General features: G+C 54.8%; 1 protein-coding gene across 1 annotated transcript in view; it reads right to left on the bottom strand.

Annotated features, from left to right (window-relative positions):
* Window positions 1–223: 223 nt before the first annotated feature.
* ZNF775 (zinc finger protein 775) overlaps window positions 224–14,177 on the bottom strand; it is a 29,374-nt gene continuing 15,420 nt past the window's right edge. The window contains exons 6-7 of the mRNA XM_053264727.1: window positions 11,382–11,471; window positions 224–3,376 (exon numbers count right to left, since the gene is read on the bottom strand). Of these exons, the coding sequence (XP_053120702.1) occupies window positions 1,623–3,376; window positions 11,382–11,471 (1,844 nt within the window). The 3' untranslated portion in view covers window positions 224–1,622. The remainder of the gene's footprint in view (window positions 3,377–11,381; window positions 11,472–14,177) is intronic.

The following is a 14,177-nucleotide window of genomic DNA, read 5'->3' as shown; positions in this document are numbered from 1 at the left end:
GTGTGCTGACCCCTGCGGTTTCTTGTGGTAATGGGTGGGTGCGGGAGAGACAGGCAGGCAGGCAGGCGTTCTTCCCCCCTCCCCCAAGGGGAATATCTTCCAGTGCTCACACATGTACTCTCCCATTCAAATGCAAACCAGGGTGGACCCTGCTTAGCAAAGGGGACCATTCATGCTTGCTGCCACCAGACCAGCTCTGCATCTAAAACCAAAGTGTCATCCCTGTCAGGTCACAGTTTTTATTTTATTTTTACGTTCTAGCCAACTCTCTGCCAAGGAGCCCAGAGTGGGGCTACATGGTCCTGTTTATGCCAACAAGCTGGAGTGGGTGAGGTGCACATGTGCGCCCACACACACACACACACACACACACACACACACACACACGTACGTGAGCCTCATGACTGAATGGGGATTTGAACGTGGGTCCCCCTGGCCCTAGTCCAACACTCTCATCACGATGCCACAAAGTGTCTGCCCCCATGGATGGAAAGGCCTCTGGCCGTGAGTGGGGCGCTGGCGGGGGCGGGCTCCTTCGGCCCCCTTTTAGATGCTCCACTTGTGTAGCATGCTTGCTGTGCAACATGTGAAGAGGGCTAGAAGCCGAGAAGGCGCCAACCGTCGGCGAAAGACCCCCCCTGGTGCAAGCGGGACCGCAGAGCACACGCCAGTCGCCTTCACTTTGGCTCTGCCTGGCTGCAGGTGAATGAAAAAAATGTTCCTGAAGTCTCCGCTACTCTCTCAGCCAAAGGGGAGCCCAAGACAGGCTGCCCTGCTCTTGCTGCGACTCCCTGCCACTTGGAGAGGCGAGGAGCACACCACCACGTCCAGCTCACCTGTCCCAGGTGGGATTCTACTACAAGAAGTCCAGGAGTGCTCCCTCCCACTCTGGATGGCTGCGCCCCGCTCCTGCGCCAGGTCGAACGGCCGTGTGGACTAGCCTACAGAGTCCTGGCAACAGGACTGACAACCACGGGCAGCGGAGAACACAAAACCAGGAGAGGTACACATTGCCTGGATGTTGTAATTGAGCTCTCCCCCCGCCCCGGACATTTCAAGGTCCAGCACAGCTCTCAGGTGAAACACCCCCACCTTCAATGCACTTTGGTGCTGCTTCACACATTACAGAAGACGGGGGGGCACAACCCCGGCGGTGCCCCATGTGAATCCGATCGAAGGCTTATAAGGAAAACACAGCCACTCACGGACTCTGGGCGTGGCTCTCCTTGGGGCCCTGGCGGCAAGATGGGGAGCTTGGGACTCCGTGAGGAGTACGGAGGGCCAGTCCGCTGGGCATCACGGGTAACGGGGAAGAACCCTCAGGGGAGCTGCTGTGCCAGTCCTGGTGCCAAGGCGAGGGCCTTGACCTAGTTCAGCAAAGGGAAGGTTGCCAGAAGCCCCAGCCAGCCCGCCCACCTGGAGCGACAACCCTGCAGTCTTCCCGTCACAGCATCCCACGGCTGCACACCGTGAAGGCCAGAAGGGGCCCGGGCTGGCCCTAGAGAACCCCAGGTGCGACTTCTCCAGGGAGAGAGGGGCAGACGGGCTAGTCCCCTAGACGGGCTACCCAAAGGCAAAGCTTGGCCCCCGTCCTCCCCAGACACAGTGGCACCCAGCGGGCCCTAGAGGGCCTCCATGGGCACAGCGGGCGTGGCAGGCGGCGGCAGCGGCACCTCCTTCTTGTGCACCCGCTGGTGCTTCGTGAGGTGGTGCTTCTGGACAAAGCACTTCCCGCACTGGGGGCAGGGGTAAGGCTTCTCCCCCGTGTGGTAGCGCTGGTGCCGCACCAGGTTGGGCTTCTGGCTGAAGCTCTTCCCGCACTCGCCACACTGGTAGGGCCTCTCGCCCGTGTGGATCCGCTGGTGGATGGTCAGAGCCGACCAGGAGACAAAGCCTTTCCCACACTCGTTGCAGATATACTGCTTCTGCTCCGGGGCAGGCGGCTTGGGGAGCTCTGGCTTCCAGAAGACCCCCTTCTTGGTCTGGGACAGGGCCAGCGGCCGGGTGCCGGGCTCCACAATCAGGACCGGCTGGCCATCCACCTCGTTCTGCTGGCTCAAGAGGTCCGGAGGCTGGAAGATGTCTGGGCTGCTGGACATGAGGGAGTCCACCACGGCCTCCAGGCTCTCCTGCTGGCCAAGCGAGAGGCGACCCTCCTCCTCCTCCTCGTCCTCCTCCACGATGCCCGTGGCCAGGAAGTCTATCCCAACGTGGCCGGACCTCTGGTGCACCGTAAGCGCTCCCTTGGTGGGGAAGGTCTGCCCACAGGCGTGGCACTGGAAGCCCTTCTCCGCCAGGTGCGTGCGCTGGTGCTTCACCAGGTGCTGTTTCTGGGTGAAGCCTTTCCCACACTCCGAGCAGGAGTGAGGCCTCTCGCCGCTGTGGTAACGGAGGTGCCGCAGGAGGTTGGGCTTCTGCGTGAAGCTTTTCCCACACTCGGTGCAGGGGAACGGCTTCTCCCCGGTGTGGATGCGCTGGTGGATGCTGAGGGACGACCACCAGGTGAAGCCTTTCCCGCACTCGCTGCAGATGAACTTCTTCACCCCGCGGCGCCGGCCCTTGGGCCGAGCCACCCAGCCGAGGCCGGCCCGGGCCTCCTCCCGCTGGCGGGCCACCGTCTCCTTGTAGGCCTTCTTGAGCTCGTGGAAGACGAGCTGGCGGTGGTGGGCGTGGCCCCGGCGGTGGAGCCGCAGGACGGCCTTGTTGCTGAAGCCGCGCTGGCACTCGGGGCAGGCGTGGGGGCTGGGCCGGGCCCGGGCGTGAGTCCGCTGGTGCTTGGCCAGGTGCTGCTTCTGCCGGAAGCTGCGCTCGCAGCGGGGGCACTTGAAGGGCCGCTCCCCCGTGTGGTTGCGCTGGTGGCACAGCAGGTTGGGCTTCTGGCTGAAGCGCCGGCCGCAGGTCTTGCACTTGAAGGGCTTCTCCCCCGTGTGGATGCGCTGGTGGATGTTGAGGGACGACCGCCAGGCAAAGGACTTCCCGCACTCCTGGCACGCAAACTCGGCTTCCGCCGGGCACCCCCTCCGGCTCCCCCCGGCCTTCGCTCCGCCCTCGCCCAGCCGGGAGGCCGCCATGTTCTCGCACAGCTCCTCCCCCAGCGCGGTCTCTCCTCGCCTGCCGGCCCCGCCAAGCGCTCGCCCGCCCGAGGAGACTTCTGCCGCCGCCGCCGCCTCCCGGGCAGCCCCGGCTGGCCTTTGCTGGGTCTCCCGCGCTTTCCGCCACCGGGGGAAGTTCCGCCTCCTTTCGGCCCGCTGGAAAGCACTGCCTCTTTCTGCAGACTTCTCTGGGGCCCTGCTTGGCTTCTCGGCAGCTGCTGCTGCTTCTTCGTCTTCTTCTTCAGCAGGACCTCCCTCCCTGCTGTGGGTCGTGGGCAAGACATCTGTAGGGTCAGAGAGAGATCATGGTCATCGCCTGTTCACACGGGCAGAAGAAAGTGACCCAGAAGAGCCCTGCTTCGGCACTTGGTAGGTTTCGGAAACTCACGGCTCAAAGGTGCCACTACAGCCACTGACTGGGATGGCTCTAAAAGGAGACGAGAAATTCATGGAAGGAGGAGGAGGAGGAGGAACCTTCCGGCAAGCAGGACACCCAGCAGCACCACACAGATCACACACACACACACACCCCGAGGTCTGATTCCCGCGGCCCTTTTGGAAAGACAGCAGAGATCCTTCCTGAGCAGCTGGAGAGCACGCGCCCCCCCCCCCCCGCCTGTCTCCTAAGCCCTCGGCCCGTGTGCCAGAAGAGGACCCGAGGGAAGAGGGGGGATCGGGGGCGACCACAAGCCGTGGCTGGCTAGTGAGCTAAGCCTAAGTTGGTGGGTCCCTGCTCTGCACTGGCTGGCAGCAGCAGCCACTGCCCAGAGTGGCAGGCAGGAGTCTCTGCCAGGAAGGAAACCTGGGACCTCCTGCCTGCAAAGCAGACGCTCGCTCTGCTGCCACCACGGCGGGAGATGTGGCCCCATCCCTGTCGGAAGAGGCCAGTGACCCAGGGCTACTAGTCAAGTCAGGAGAGCGGCCTGGAGAGCTGCCGTCTCCAGAGGCATCCGGCTACTGGATACCAGCTGCTGGGAAGCAACAGCGCGGGGGGGGGGGCGGGGGGGGGCTCTGGCCTCCCTGCCCAGCTTGTGGATTTCGCCGAGGTGTCTGGTTGGCCACGGCTGGAAAGAAGACGACGGCGCTGGACTGCGCGGGCCTTTGGTCTGACCTGGCAGATCTGCTTTAAGTTTCCATTCAGACCTCCCGATCCGGGACCCAGCAAAGGGCCTGGGAACACCAGAGTTCCTTACCGGGAACATTTGCACCCTGCTTGCCAGCAAGGAGAAGAAGAAGAAGAAGAAGAAGAAGTGCTCAGAGGTTTGCCCAGCAAGACAAGACAAGACAGCCGCTCCCTGTCCCAAAGGGGCTCACAATACACGCTGCACCAGAGGGAGGCCCCAGCAGCAGCCACTGGGAGGGGCGCTACTCTGGGACAAACTGGGGCAGCTGCCCCCACCCCCCGCCCTTAAGCATAAAGGAGCCCCCATTTGAAAAGGGTAGCAGCATTGCCGAGACTGGCCGGTGTGGATCTGCATGGGAGCTGCAATGGCCCTCCTGACAGGGCAAGATGGCTAGCCCCAGAGACCCCCCACCCTTTTTACTACTACTACTACCATGTGCCCCAAACAGCTCGGCCGTGGAGAGTTTTAGGGTTTGCCACACTAGACACAGACCAGGTGTTACCAAGTCAAAAGGGGGTTTATTTTAGCAAAGGGATCAGGGCTTGGGTTTGAAAAGGAGTCGTGGGCAGGGCGGTGGGGGGGGGAGAGAAGTCACACAACCACCCCCCCCCCCACATCAAGTCAAATATAATAAGGAAGCCAACTAGCCTAGACCAGCAGATCCTTGTGGCCTCCTCCAGGAGTTAAGGGAGAAGACGAGGAGGACTGCACACACTGGGTCTCCACACTGCACTGAGCAGGCAGCTGTTAGGCTTCCCTGGGGGGGGGGGGGGCAGGGGCCAGCCCATCACTGCAAAGTGTTGTGGCCACCCTGGTTACCACATTGGACCCAGAGTTACCAATCCAGAATTATGTGAAATCAAGCCCTGTGTCTGATTCTAGTTTAGTAAGAAATCAATTGATGCCTGAACTCTGAGTGGACTAAACTATCATATGAGAAGGGCAAGAACGGCTTGTCCTCTGTCCAAGGTTTTGCAGCCTTGAGACACACAAGGGATAAGCTCGCATTTCTTCTGCATCAGTATTTACAACGGTATTCCTGGCCTGTGTTTTCTTCCTTCTGAGGTTTTATGACTCTAAAGAATGCCTGAGATCAGCTTGCATTTTCTCTCTTCACAATCTTTTTGCATTTGGGGACACTTGATCTGTGAATCTTACTATCTACTGTCAGACAAACACTTTAGGATGTTGCAAATGTGAACATACACATGCAATTAAGCAGATGTCTCTCACATATAGGATTTAGTATTTTCTCTTCACTTACATACTAACAATCTCTGGAGCCAGAGGCTCCCCCACCTCTGGTTACACAAAAGCCACAAATCTGCCAACTTCAGAGATGCAGATTTGTTCTGGGAATGTCAATAGAACAGCTCCTTCCTGGCAACAGCTAATGACAACGGGAGATGGAATTCGGATCCTTTTATCCTGGGACTGACCTGATAGCCTGAACTGATCAATAATTGACATGAGACAGGATCTAGAGGATAGCAGCAATTGACACTTGTGAGACTCATAACATCTTGAATGAACTCTATGCCAGATCAAAAGAACCTGCCTGTATAAAAGAAGCCACCTCAGACATGTCCAGTCAGTAAGCTTTGTCCAACAAGCAGAGCTACTCATTCCTGAACTTGTTGCTAAAACCGCAAAGCTGAAGCAAAAGTTCTTCCTAGACAAAAAGTTATTGGTGATCCTATCCTGGGGCTAGAGATCAGAGTAGTTTCTGTCTACCTCCAGCAATATCCAACATGAATGCATGAGGCCTGCCTGAACTATGCTCCCAAACATCAGACCCAAGCTACGCACATTTGCTGCTCCACACCAAGATTTGGTAATTTTGCTGCTTCTACCACCTTGCTCCCCTTCCTCCTCCCCCCAAGAACATAAGAACAGCCCTGCTGGATCAGGCCCAAGGCCCATCTAGTCCAACGCTCTGTTTCACATAGTGGCCCACCAGATGCCGCTGGAAGCCACAGGCAGGAGCTGAGGGCATGCCCTCTCTCCTGCCATTACTCCCCTGCAACTGGAACTCAGAGGCATCCTGCCTTTGAGGCTGGAGGTGGCCCACAGCCCTCCGACTAGTAGCCGTTGATAGACCTCTCCTCCATGAAGTTATCCAAACCCCTCTTCAAGCCATCCAGATCGCTGGCTGTCACCACATCTTGTGGAAGAGAATTCCACAAGTGGATTATGAGTTGTGTGAAAAAATACTTCCGTTTGCTGGTCCTAAATTTCCCGGCAATCAATTTCATGGGATGACCCCTGGTTCTAGTGTGATGTGAGAGGGAGAAGAATTTCTCTCTATCCACTTTCTCCACACCATGCAGGATTTTATAGGCCTCTATCATGTCTCCCCACAGTCATAGGAACATAGGAAACTGCCATATACTGAGACAGACCATTGGTCTATCAAGCTCAGTATTGTCTTCACAGACTGCCAGCGGCTTCTCCAAGGTTGCAGGCAGGAATCTCTCTCAGCCCTATCTTGGAGAAGCCAGGGAGGGAACTTGAAACCTTCTGCTCTTCCCAGAGCGGCTTCATCCCCTGAGGGGAATATCTTGCAGTGCTCACACATCAAGTCTCCCATTCAGATGCAACCAGGGCAGACCCTGCTTAGCTATGGGGACAAGTCATGCTTGCTACCACAAGACCAGCTCTCCTCTCCAGTCATCTTTTTTCTAAACTAAATAGCCCCAGGTGTTGTAGCCTTGCCTCCTAAGGAAGGTGCTCCAGGCCCCTGGTCATCTTGGTTGCCCTCTTCTGCACCTTTTCCAGTTCTACAATGTCCTTTTTAAGATGTGGTGACCAGAACTGTATGCAGGACTCCAGGTGTGGGCGCACCATAGTTTTTTATAAGGGCATTATAATACTAGCAGTTGTATTTCCAATCCCCTTCCTAATGATCCCCAGCATGGAATTGGCCTTTTTCACAGCTGCGGCACATTGAGTCAACAATCTCAGTGAGCTGTCCACCACAACCCCAAGATCCCTCTCCTGGTCAGACACCAGCAGCTCAGACCCCTACTAACTCCTGACTCCCAGCCACCCGGCCCTGAATGCCTTCCCTACCTTACCCTTCCTCTTTCCGTCTATCTCTGACTCATGTTAGGTTTTAGATAGATTTAATCCTGACCATACATGCATCCACACGCACATGATAGTTAGGAACACTGCTTTGTTATTATTAGTAGCTATGATTGATTGTTTTTATTTCCTGCTCAGATCGATGCCATTGCTCTGAGAATCTTTTATACTCAATAAAGCCCATTGAATCATGTAAGTGTTTGGTTTCCTTCTACCCTTGTGCCCAGATCATACATGGTCACCGTATCAAGAACTGGTCACTTTGTGACACTGGTGAAACAAGCCTAATTTTCTATGCTAGCTCCAGAGCATATATAGCGTACAAATCAGGCTTGGCTCACAACATAATTGGCATAGTCGGCAGGAAACTGGTGAGACCATGGCTATCTGGAAAGGAGAAACAAGGTGTGAAAGAGGATGCTGGACTAGATGGGCCTTGGGCCTGATCCAGCAGGGCTGTTCTTAAGGTGAGGGACAGCTGAGAAAGGCAAACCCAGCAGCAGGAGAAAAGCTCAGGGGAGCCATGACTCCAACCCCATTTTCTGAGGACCTGGATTTTGCTGCAATCCGCTTTCGTGGCAGGACTCCAATTATGGCCTCCTCCAGGAGTCAAGAAAGAAGACGACTGCACATTGGGACTCCAAGGTGCACTGAACAGGCTCCTGTTAGGCTTCCCTGTGGGCAGGTGGCAGCCCCTCACTGCAAAGCGGTCTCTGCTCTGCTGGGCATCCAAGGTTTTGCTTGCAACTTTTCGCTAAACACAAGCTATGGGGAGTTGCAAACCACAGGAGGCAGAGCTTTACACTCAGTGAATGCAAGGATTTCAGTACAGAAACCCACTATGAACTCCACGTGAGATCAGGACAAACATGTAAAACAAACAAGACACACACATTTCAGATCTCGCCAGACCTCCCAACATCAAGCCAATAACCAATATTCACTTGCACTATTCTAATCAACAAGGCTATTATAATTAGTGTTTGCATAAATAAATAAATAAATAAATAAATAAATAAATAAATAATATTTCTCTATGTAAATTGCTTTGGAAACTCTTGTTGAAAAGTAGTATATAAATATTTGTTGTTCAAACAGCAATATTTAGTTTCTTAAGTCATAACAAAAGAAAAAGTTCATACAATTTAAAAAATTACAGAATGTTTAATACAAACTTCAGTTTCTAGTTTTAATTATAGAAGGAACTGTGCATAAGAGTATGGCCAGCCAGTAATCCAGTTATAATAAATCCACCACTACAAATGCTTATATACTGCTTTTCAACCAAAGTTTTGAAAGCAGTTTACACAGAATAGAAATAAAGTAAAGTGTGTGTGTGTGTGTGTGTGTTTATTTATTAAATGCCGTGAAAGAGAGAGAAACCCCCTTCCCACAACACCCCAGGCCACCTAACCAACAGCAATATTAATGATGGTGTCTTTTAATTGTGTGTTGTCGTCTGATTTGTATTTGTTTAGCTTATGGAAGCTGCCTTCAACTTTCTTGGATTGGGAAGGAGAGGTTTCCTAAGCAAAAACGCTCTCACCAACTAACCAAGCAGTTTTATAGGAAGGGACTTCATACATCTAAGAGGAGGTCAGCATCAGCAGCTCCCCTTAAACAGAGAGAGAGAGAGATGCAGATGTTTTAGATGCACTGAACAGAAGCCATGGGAAGCTGCAATGTAAAAGGTCGATTTCTGGTCACGAGTTCAGTCCAAAGGAGCATCATCTCCCGGACACGGCAGTGTCTTTCCAGACAACCAATTTGGATGCAGCCGATAGCTGCTCCTCAGGACACCAGGGGGCGCCCTGCTGCATCAGCCAGCATCCTGCATCTCATGTAGTGTTGCTGGGAAGGGGGTCATTTCCCCATCCAGACCCTGGGTCACTGCAATTTGGAGCGAGAGGAAAGGGGGCTGCCAACAGAAGAACACCCACTGAGAAGCAAGAGCTAGCGGAGCCTGCCGCGCCCTGAACACCTGCTCAGGGGAAGGGACCCTGCCTCAGGGGGAGGGAGCACATGAACATTCCGTCCTGTCCAGGTAAAAGGAGCTCAAGCCATGGAGAGTGGCTGCTCCCGTTTGCAGCACAGGCGATGCTGGGCAAGGGAGAGACAGCCAGCGCAGGGGCAGGCATTCGGTAGCCAAAGTAGCCCTCCGGGCAGCTGGGCTTGCTTCTTCCCCGCTCCCAGCCAATGCGGCAAGTCAGACGGGCTGGCCGAGAAGGTCTCACCAGCCTGCGTCCCACTCGCTTTGGGTGCTGCTCAGGGCTGCTTGCTTCTCCTCTCCCATTCACGGCTCACAGCCGCTCTTGCTCCCTGCTCCTGCCCTGCAGCTAAACTCTCCCGGAATTCAGGGGCTCCGATATTAAGACCCCTTGATCTGCCCCTGCATGTTTTTGGACACACTGGCATTTTGAGACTTGTGCCCCCTCCCCACGAGGCCATTTCGTGATGGGCTCCACCTCTCCAAGCGGCTATTCCATGCCAGTAGTTCCCAAGGCTCTGGCAGAGGAAAATAAAAATTTAAAAGGGAAACTCAAGTGGTTAGAGCATCCATTCAAGTTCAAAGCGCCGCTCAGCTAGGAAGCGCCCCAACTGGATTGCAATGCCATGCCATGCCAGCATAGCGTAGTGGTTAGAGTGCTGGACTAGGACCAGGAAGACCCGAGTTCGAATCCCCATTCAACCATGAATCTCACTGGGTGACTCTGGGCCAGTCATGTATCTCTCAGCCTAACCCCTACCTCACAGGGTTGTTGTGAGGATAAAAATAACCACGTACACTGTTCTGAGCTCCTCAGAGGAAGAGCAGGATATAAGTATGTATAAATACATATACATATATGCATGCATGCATAAATTAAAATAAAAGGCACTTGGTTAGTGTCCACGCCGTCCCCAAACCCAGGGCAGTCATCCCAACACTCTCTTCCCCAGTGGCTGCCCCATGGGGCGACTGACCCCAACACCAGCGGAGCAGAAGGGAAAGGGATGCGAAGGTGGCCATTCTGAAGGCAGCATTCTGGCCAAAGCCCTTTTCCGTCTCAGGCAGGCCGCTTCCACGCTGCCGTAACAATCCTTCCCATCCTCCCTGCACGGAATCTAGATTAGCAAAACTTCCAGGTATTTCTGGAGCCAGCCAGGCCCAGACTCCAGGGCCAGGTGGGTGCCGTGGCCAGCCGGAGCAATGGGAGGGGCCCCCAGTTGAGCGGCCGAGCATCTGCTGGGAAGGCAGGAGGCCCCCGGAGGCCCCATCGCTGGCAGCCTCTCCAGGCAGGACTGAGAAAAGGCTCCTGCCTGCCACCTCGGAGAAGCCGCCGCCGGTCAGTGTAGAGTTGCCCATACTGGGCCAAGAGTCTGACCCAGTGTCCGGCAGCCTCCTCGGTTCCTGTGGGAGGTTGAGGAGTGCAGACGAGGCTCCTTTTATGCTCTCATTAAGTGAGGCTTAGACAAAGGCAGGAGGCTACTAGTAAGAGGGCTATAAGGCCACCTCCAGCCTCAGAGGCCAGACGCCTCTCAATCCCAGCTGCAGGGAAGCAACAGCAGGAGAGGGGGCATGCCCTCACCTCTCGCCTGTGGGCTTCTCAGAGGCATCTGGTGCGGGGCCACGGTGGGAAACAGGATCCTGGACTATACAGGCCTGGGGCCTGATCCAGCAGGGTTGGTCTTCTTCTGTTCTAAGACAGGCTTTTAGAACCGGCCAAAAGAAGTTGGCCATAAAAATCTGCCTTCCTGGAGATCCCTTAAGTGCTGCGTTCTTCCAGCCAGAGGCCTCCAGAAAGCCCACAAGCAGGGCGTGGACAGGATTCCCCACCCCACCTGTCTGCCAGAACAATCGGGAATCTAGAGGTAGACTGCTTCTGGACAGAGAGGATCTATCAGTAGCCATTAGCCTTGCTAGCCCAAGATGAGACCTGTCCTGTGGTGGTCAGGTCAGTCTCCAAAGTCCAAATGCTGGAGGAGATCCCAGAAAAGTCAAGCCAACCTTTTAAAAAGAAATCCTTGACAACAGGAATCCTCCTCCCTCCTTCCTCCCTGGCCCGCGAGCTGCATCTCAGAGGACCACACCACGCACCTGAGCCAGCGTTTGGGGGAGCCTCCGTTTCTTCTGAACCTCTCAGCCTTGGAAGGACGACCTCTTCCCTCTGGTCCATCCTGGAGGACTCTGGAAAGCCCGGAAAATACAGAAAGAGCCATTAACACGAGGGGAAATCCTGAATCTGCTTTGCCCTCCCCAGGGCAGAAAGAAGCCATCAGGGCACATACACGGAGGAGGTGTTCAGGGGAGGCCAGGCGGGAGGGAGTCGGGGCCCGGCCTTAGTCCAGCAGGTGGGAGAGCTGGAATCCTGGCCTTTAAAACCCCGAGTTCTGTGGACAGAACCCTGGAACGCCAATCGCACCCATCAGCAAGCACGAGGAAAGGGCCGGTTGGCTGGACCAGGAGAAGCGGCTCCGTTGGCCCCACTGGGCTTTGCAGTGTAAGGAACCTTTAAGAGAAAGAAAGACCCCCCAAGAACAGGCTACCCTCCTTGCTTCATATTTTATTTATTTTTACATTTATATACCGCTCTTCCTCCAAGGGGCCCAGAGCAGTGCATGTGCATATGTTTATGCTTACAACCGCCCTGCAGAGAGCTGGTCTTGTGGTAGCAAGCATGACTTGTCCCCTTAGCTAAGCAGGGTCCACACTGGTTGCATATGAAAGGGAGACTAGAAATGTGAGCACTGCAAGACATTCCCCTTAAGGGATAATGGGGCCCGCTCTGGGAAGAGCAGAAGGTTTCAAGTTCCCTCCCTGGCAGCATCGCCAAGAGAGGGCTGAGAGAGATTCCTGCCTGCAACCTGGGAGAAGCCGCTGCCAGTCTGGGAATGAAATACTGAGCTAGATAGAACAATGGTCTGACTCAGTATATGGCAGTTTCCTATGTTCCTATATGCTTGTCTTTTTAGATTGATACTGTTGAAGGTTTAGTAATTAATTAAAGCAGGTTTTTTAAAAAGAAAAATGCACACAAGAAAAGGCTCTGCTGGATCAGGCCAAAGGCGCATCTGTTGCTGAATCCTGCTTCATGCAGAGGCCCACCAGATGCCTCTGGGAAGCCCACAAGAGGGAGAAAGAGGGCAAGGCCCCCTCCCGCGCATGTTCCTGCTCACCTGGTGTCCAGGTGCATCATGCCCCCTCTGATCCTGATGGAAAGATACAGCTATCCGGGCTAGTAGCCCCTGAGAGCCCTGTCCGCCATGAATTTCGCCAACAATTTTAAGATCCTTTGCCTTCTATAAGGATCTAGACTGGTGGCCATCACCACATCAGGGAGCAGCAGATCCCACCTTGTGTAAAGAAGTGCTTCCTTTTGTCTGTCCAAAAGTATCTATGGCCCCGCAGCAGAGGCCCCTTGGGTGGGATGGGAGAAAGCAAGGAGGGAGAGGGCGCCATAGAGGACAGAGCTTGAGAGCGCTCCCAAAGCAAGGTCCAGAAGCCCATGCGGTGGGACGGGGCGGAAGATCTGTCTCAGCAGGACCTCAGGAGGGAGAGGGCAGAATGATCAAGGGGGCGGGGGGAGGTGGAAGAGACAGGCCAGTTTAGCAGGGGACGCCGAACCCTGGAAGGGCGAGCGGCAAGGAGAAGGTCACAGGAAGGCTGCAGCTGTCAGTATGGAGGAGAAAGGCTGGAACTTGGAGATCCTGGGAGAGACACTACAACAGAGCAGAGTGGTGGGTTGGGGGTGTGCGCGCGCGCATGCAGTTATCCAGAGGAGGCGCTGGGGAAAGGGAGGGTTTTCTCCTCCTCACTCACCCCACAAAAGTGGCTCGCTCTGTGCCTCTAACTCCCGTGCAGCAGGCAGAAGCACAACAGGTGTAGGTTCACCTGGTAGGGAGATGCCATGAAATGCCGTTCCCCCAGCTGTATTCCTGCCAGCTGCCCCTGAACCACCGACCAGAGAGACAGATTTGCAAGAACTGGAGGAGGCCGAGGTGCCCCCTGCGCTTACCCCTTTCTGGACCAAGACCCACAGCGGCAGGGCGGGCAGCAGCAGCAACACCACAGTCCTCGCCTTCTGCCCGGAGAGGCTGCCCAAAGGCTCACCCAGCAGGGCTAACAAAGGCTCCAGGCTCCAATTACGGCAGCTGGCAGCCTGGCCTCAGAGCTCGCTGGGCTGCGGGCTGCAGTTTCCACCTCCCTCCCCCCCCCGTCCCCCTCCCTGCTCCTGTGCCTGAACAGCTGCAGAGCCCGCAGAAATCCAGCAGGTGCAGCATTTCCCAGCATGGAGGGGCTGGGATGGGAAAAGCTTCACCTGCAGGGTTTTGCCTGTCCAGCTGCGGCTGCTCCAAGGACTCCGGCCAGGGTCTGCAGCGTGGAGCAGCCCTGGGCCAGGAGGCCTTCTGGCAGGTGAGGCGGTGCCGGGCAAGAGCCCCCTGCTTGGGAGGGGTGGGAATCTGCTCCCTCAGAGACAACCGGCTGCAAGCACAAGAAGACACACCTGTTTTCTCAGGCTCTTAGTTAGTTAATTTTAAGCTGCTTCTTTTATTTCGTAAAATTGTTTTCTCCTGTTTTATACTTCTTGTATTTTAAATTATGCACACCCGCTTGTGATACACATATCAGGCAGTAAATAAATGATAAATAAAGAAGTAAGAATAATAAATAAAGGCAGGAAGTGCTTTTGCCTTTCTCTTCTGCCCTAGAAGTGTAGATTTTAAAAGAATAGTCAGATTAAGTTCCAGAGGTCCCCCCCACTTCCCCACCCCACCTTAGATGAACAGGGATTGTGTGTTTTTCTTCTTAAAAGAATACTCAAGATTTTTTTCTCAGAGGGCTGTTGCAATCCTTCCCACGCTAAGATTTATTTAAAATATTTTATGCCACCTT

Source organism: Hemicordylus capensis, chromosome 6, assembly GCF_027244095.1.
Source record: "Hemicordylus capensis ecotype Gifberg chromosome 6, rHemCap1.1.pri, whole genome shotgun sequence".
In the NCBI taxonomy this organism is placed as follows: domain Eukaryota; kingdom Metazoa; phylum Chordata; class Lepidosauria; order Squamata; family Cordylidae; genus Hemicordylus; species Hemicordylus capensis.
The sequence above is the reverse complement of the archived record's forward strand: the minus strand, read 5'-3'. Positions and strand labels throughout refer to the sequence as shown.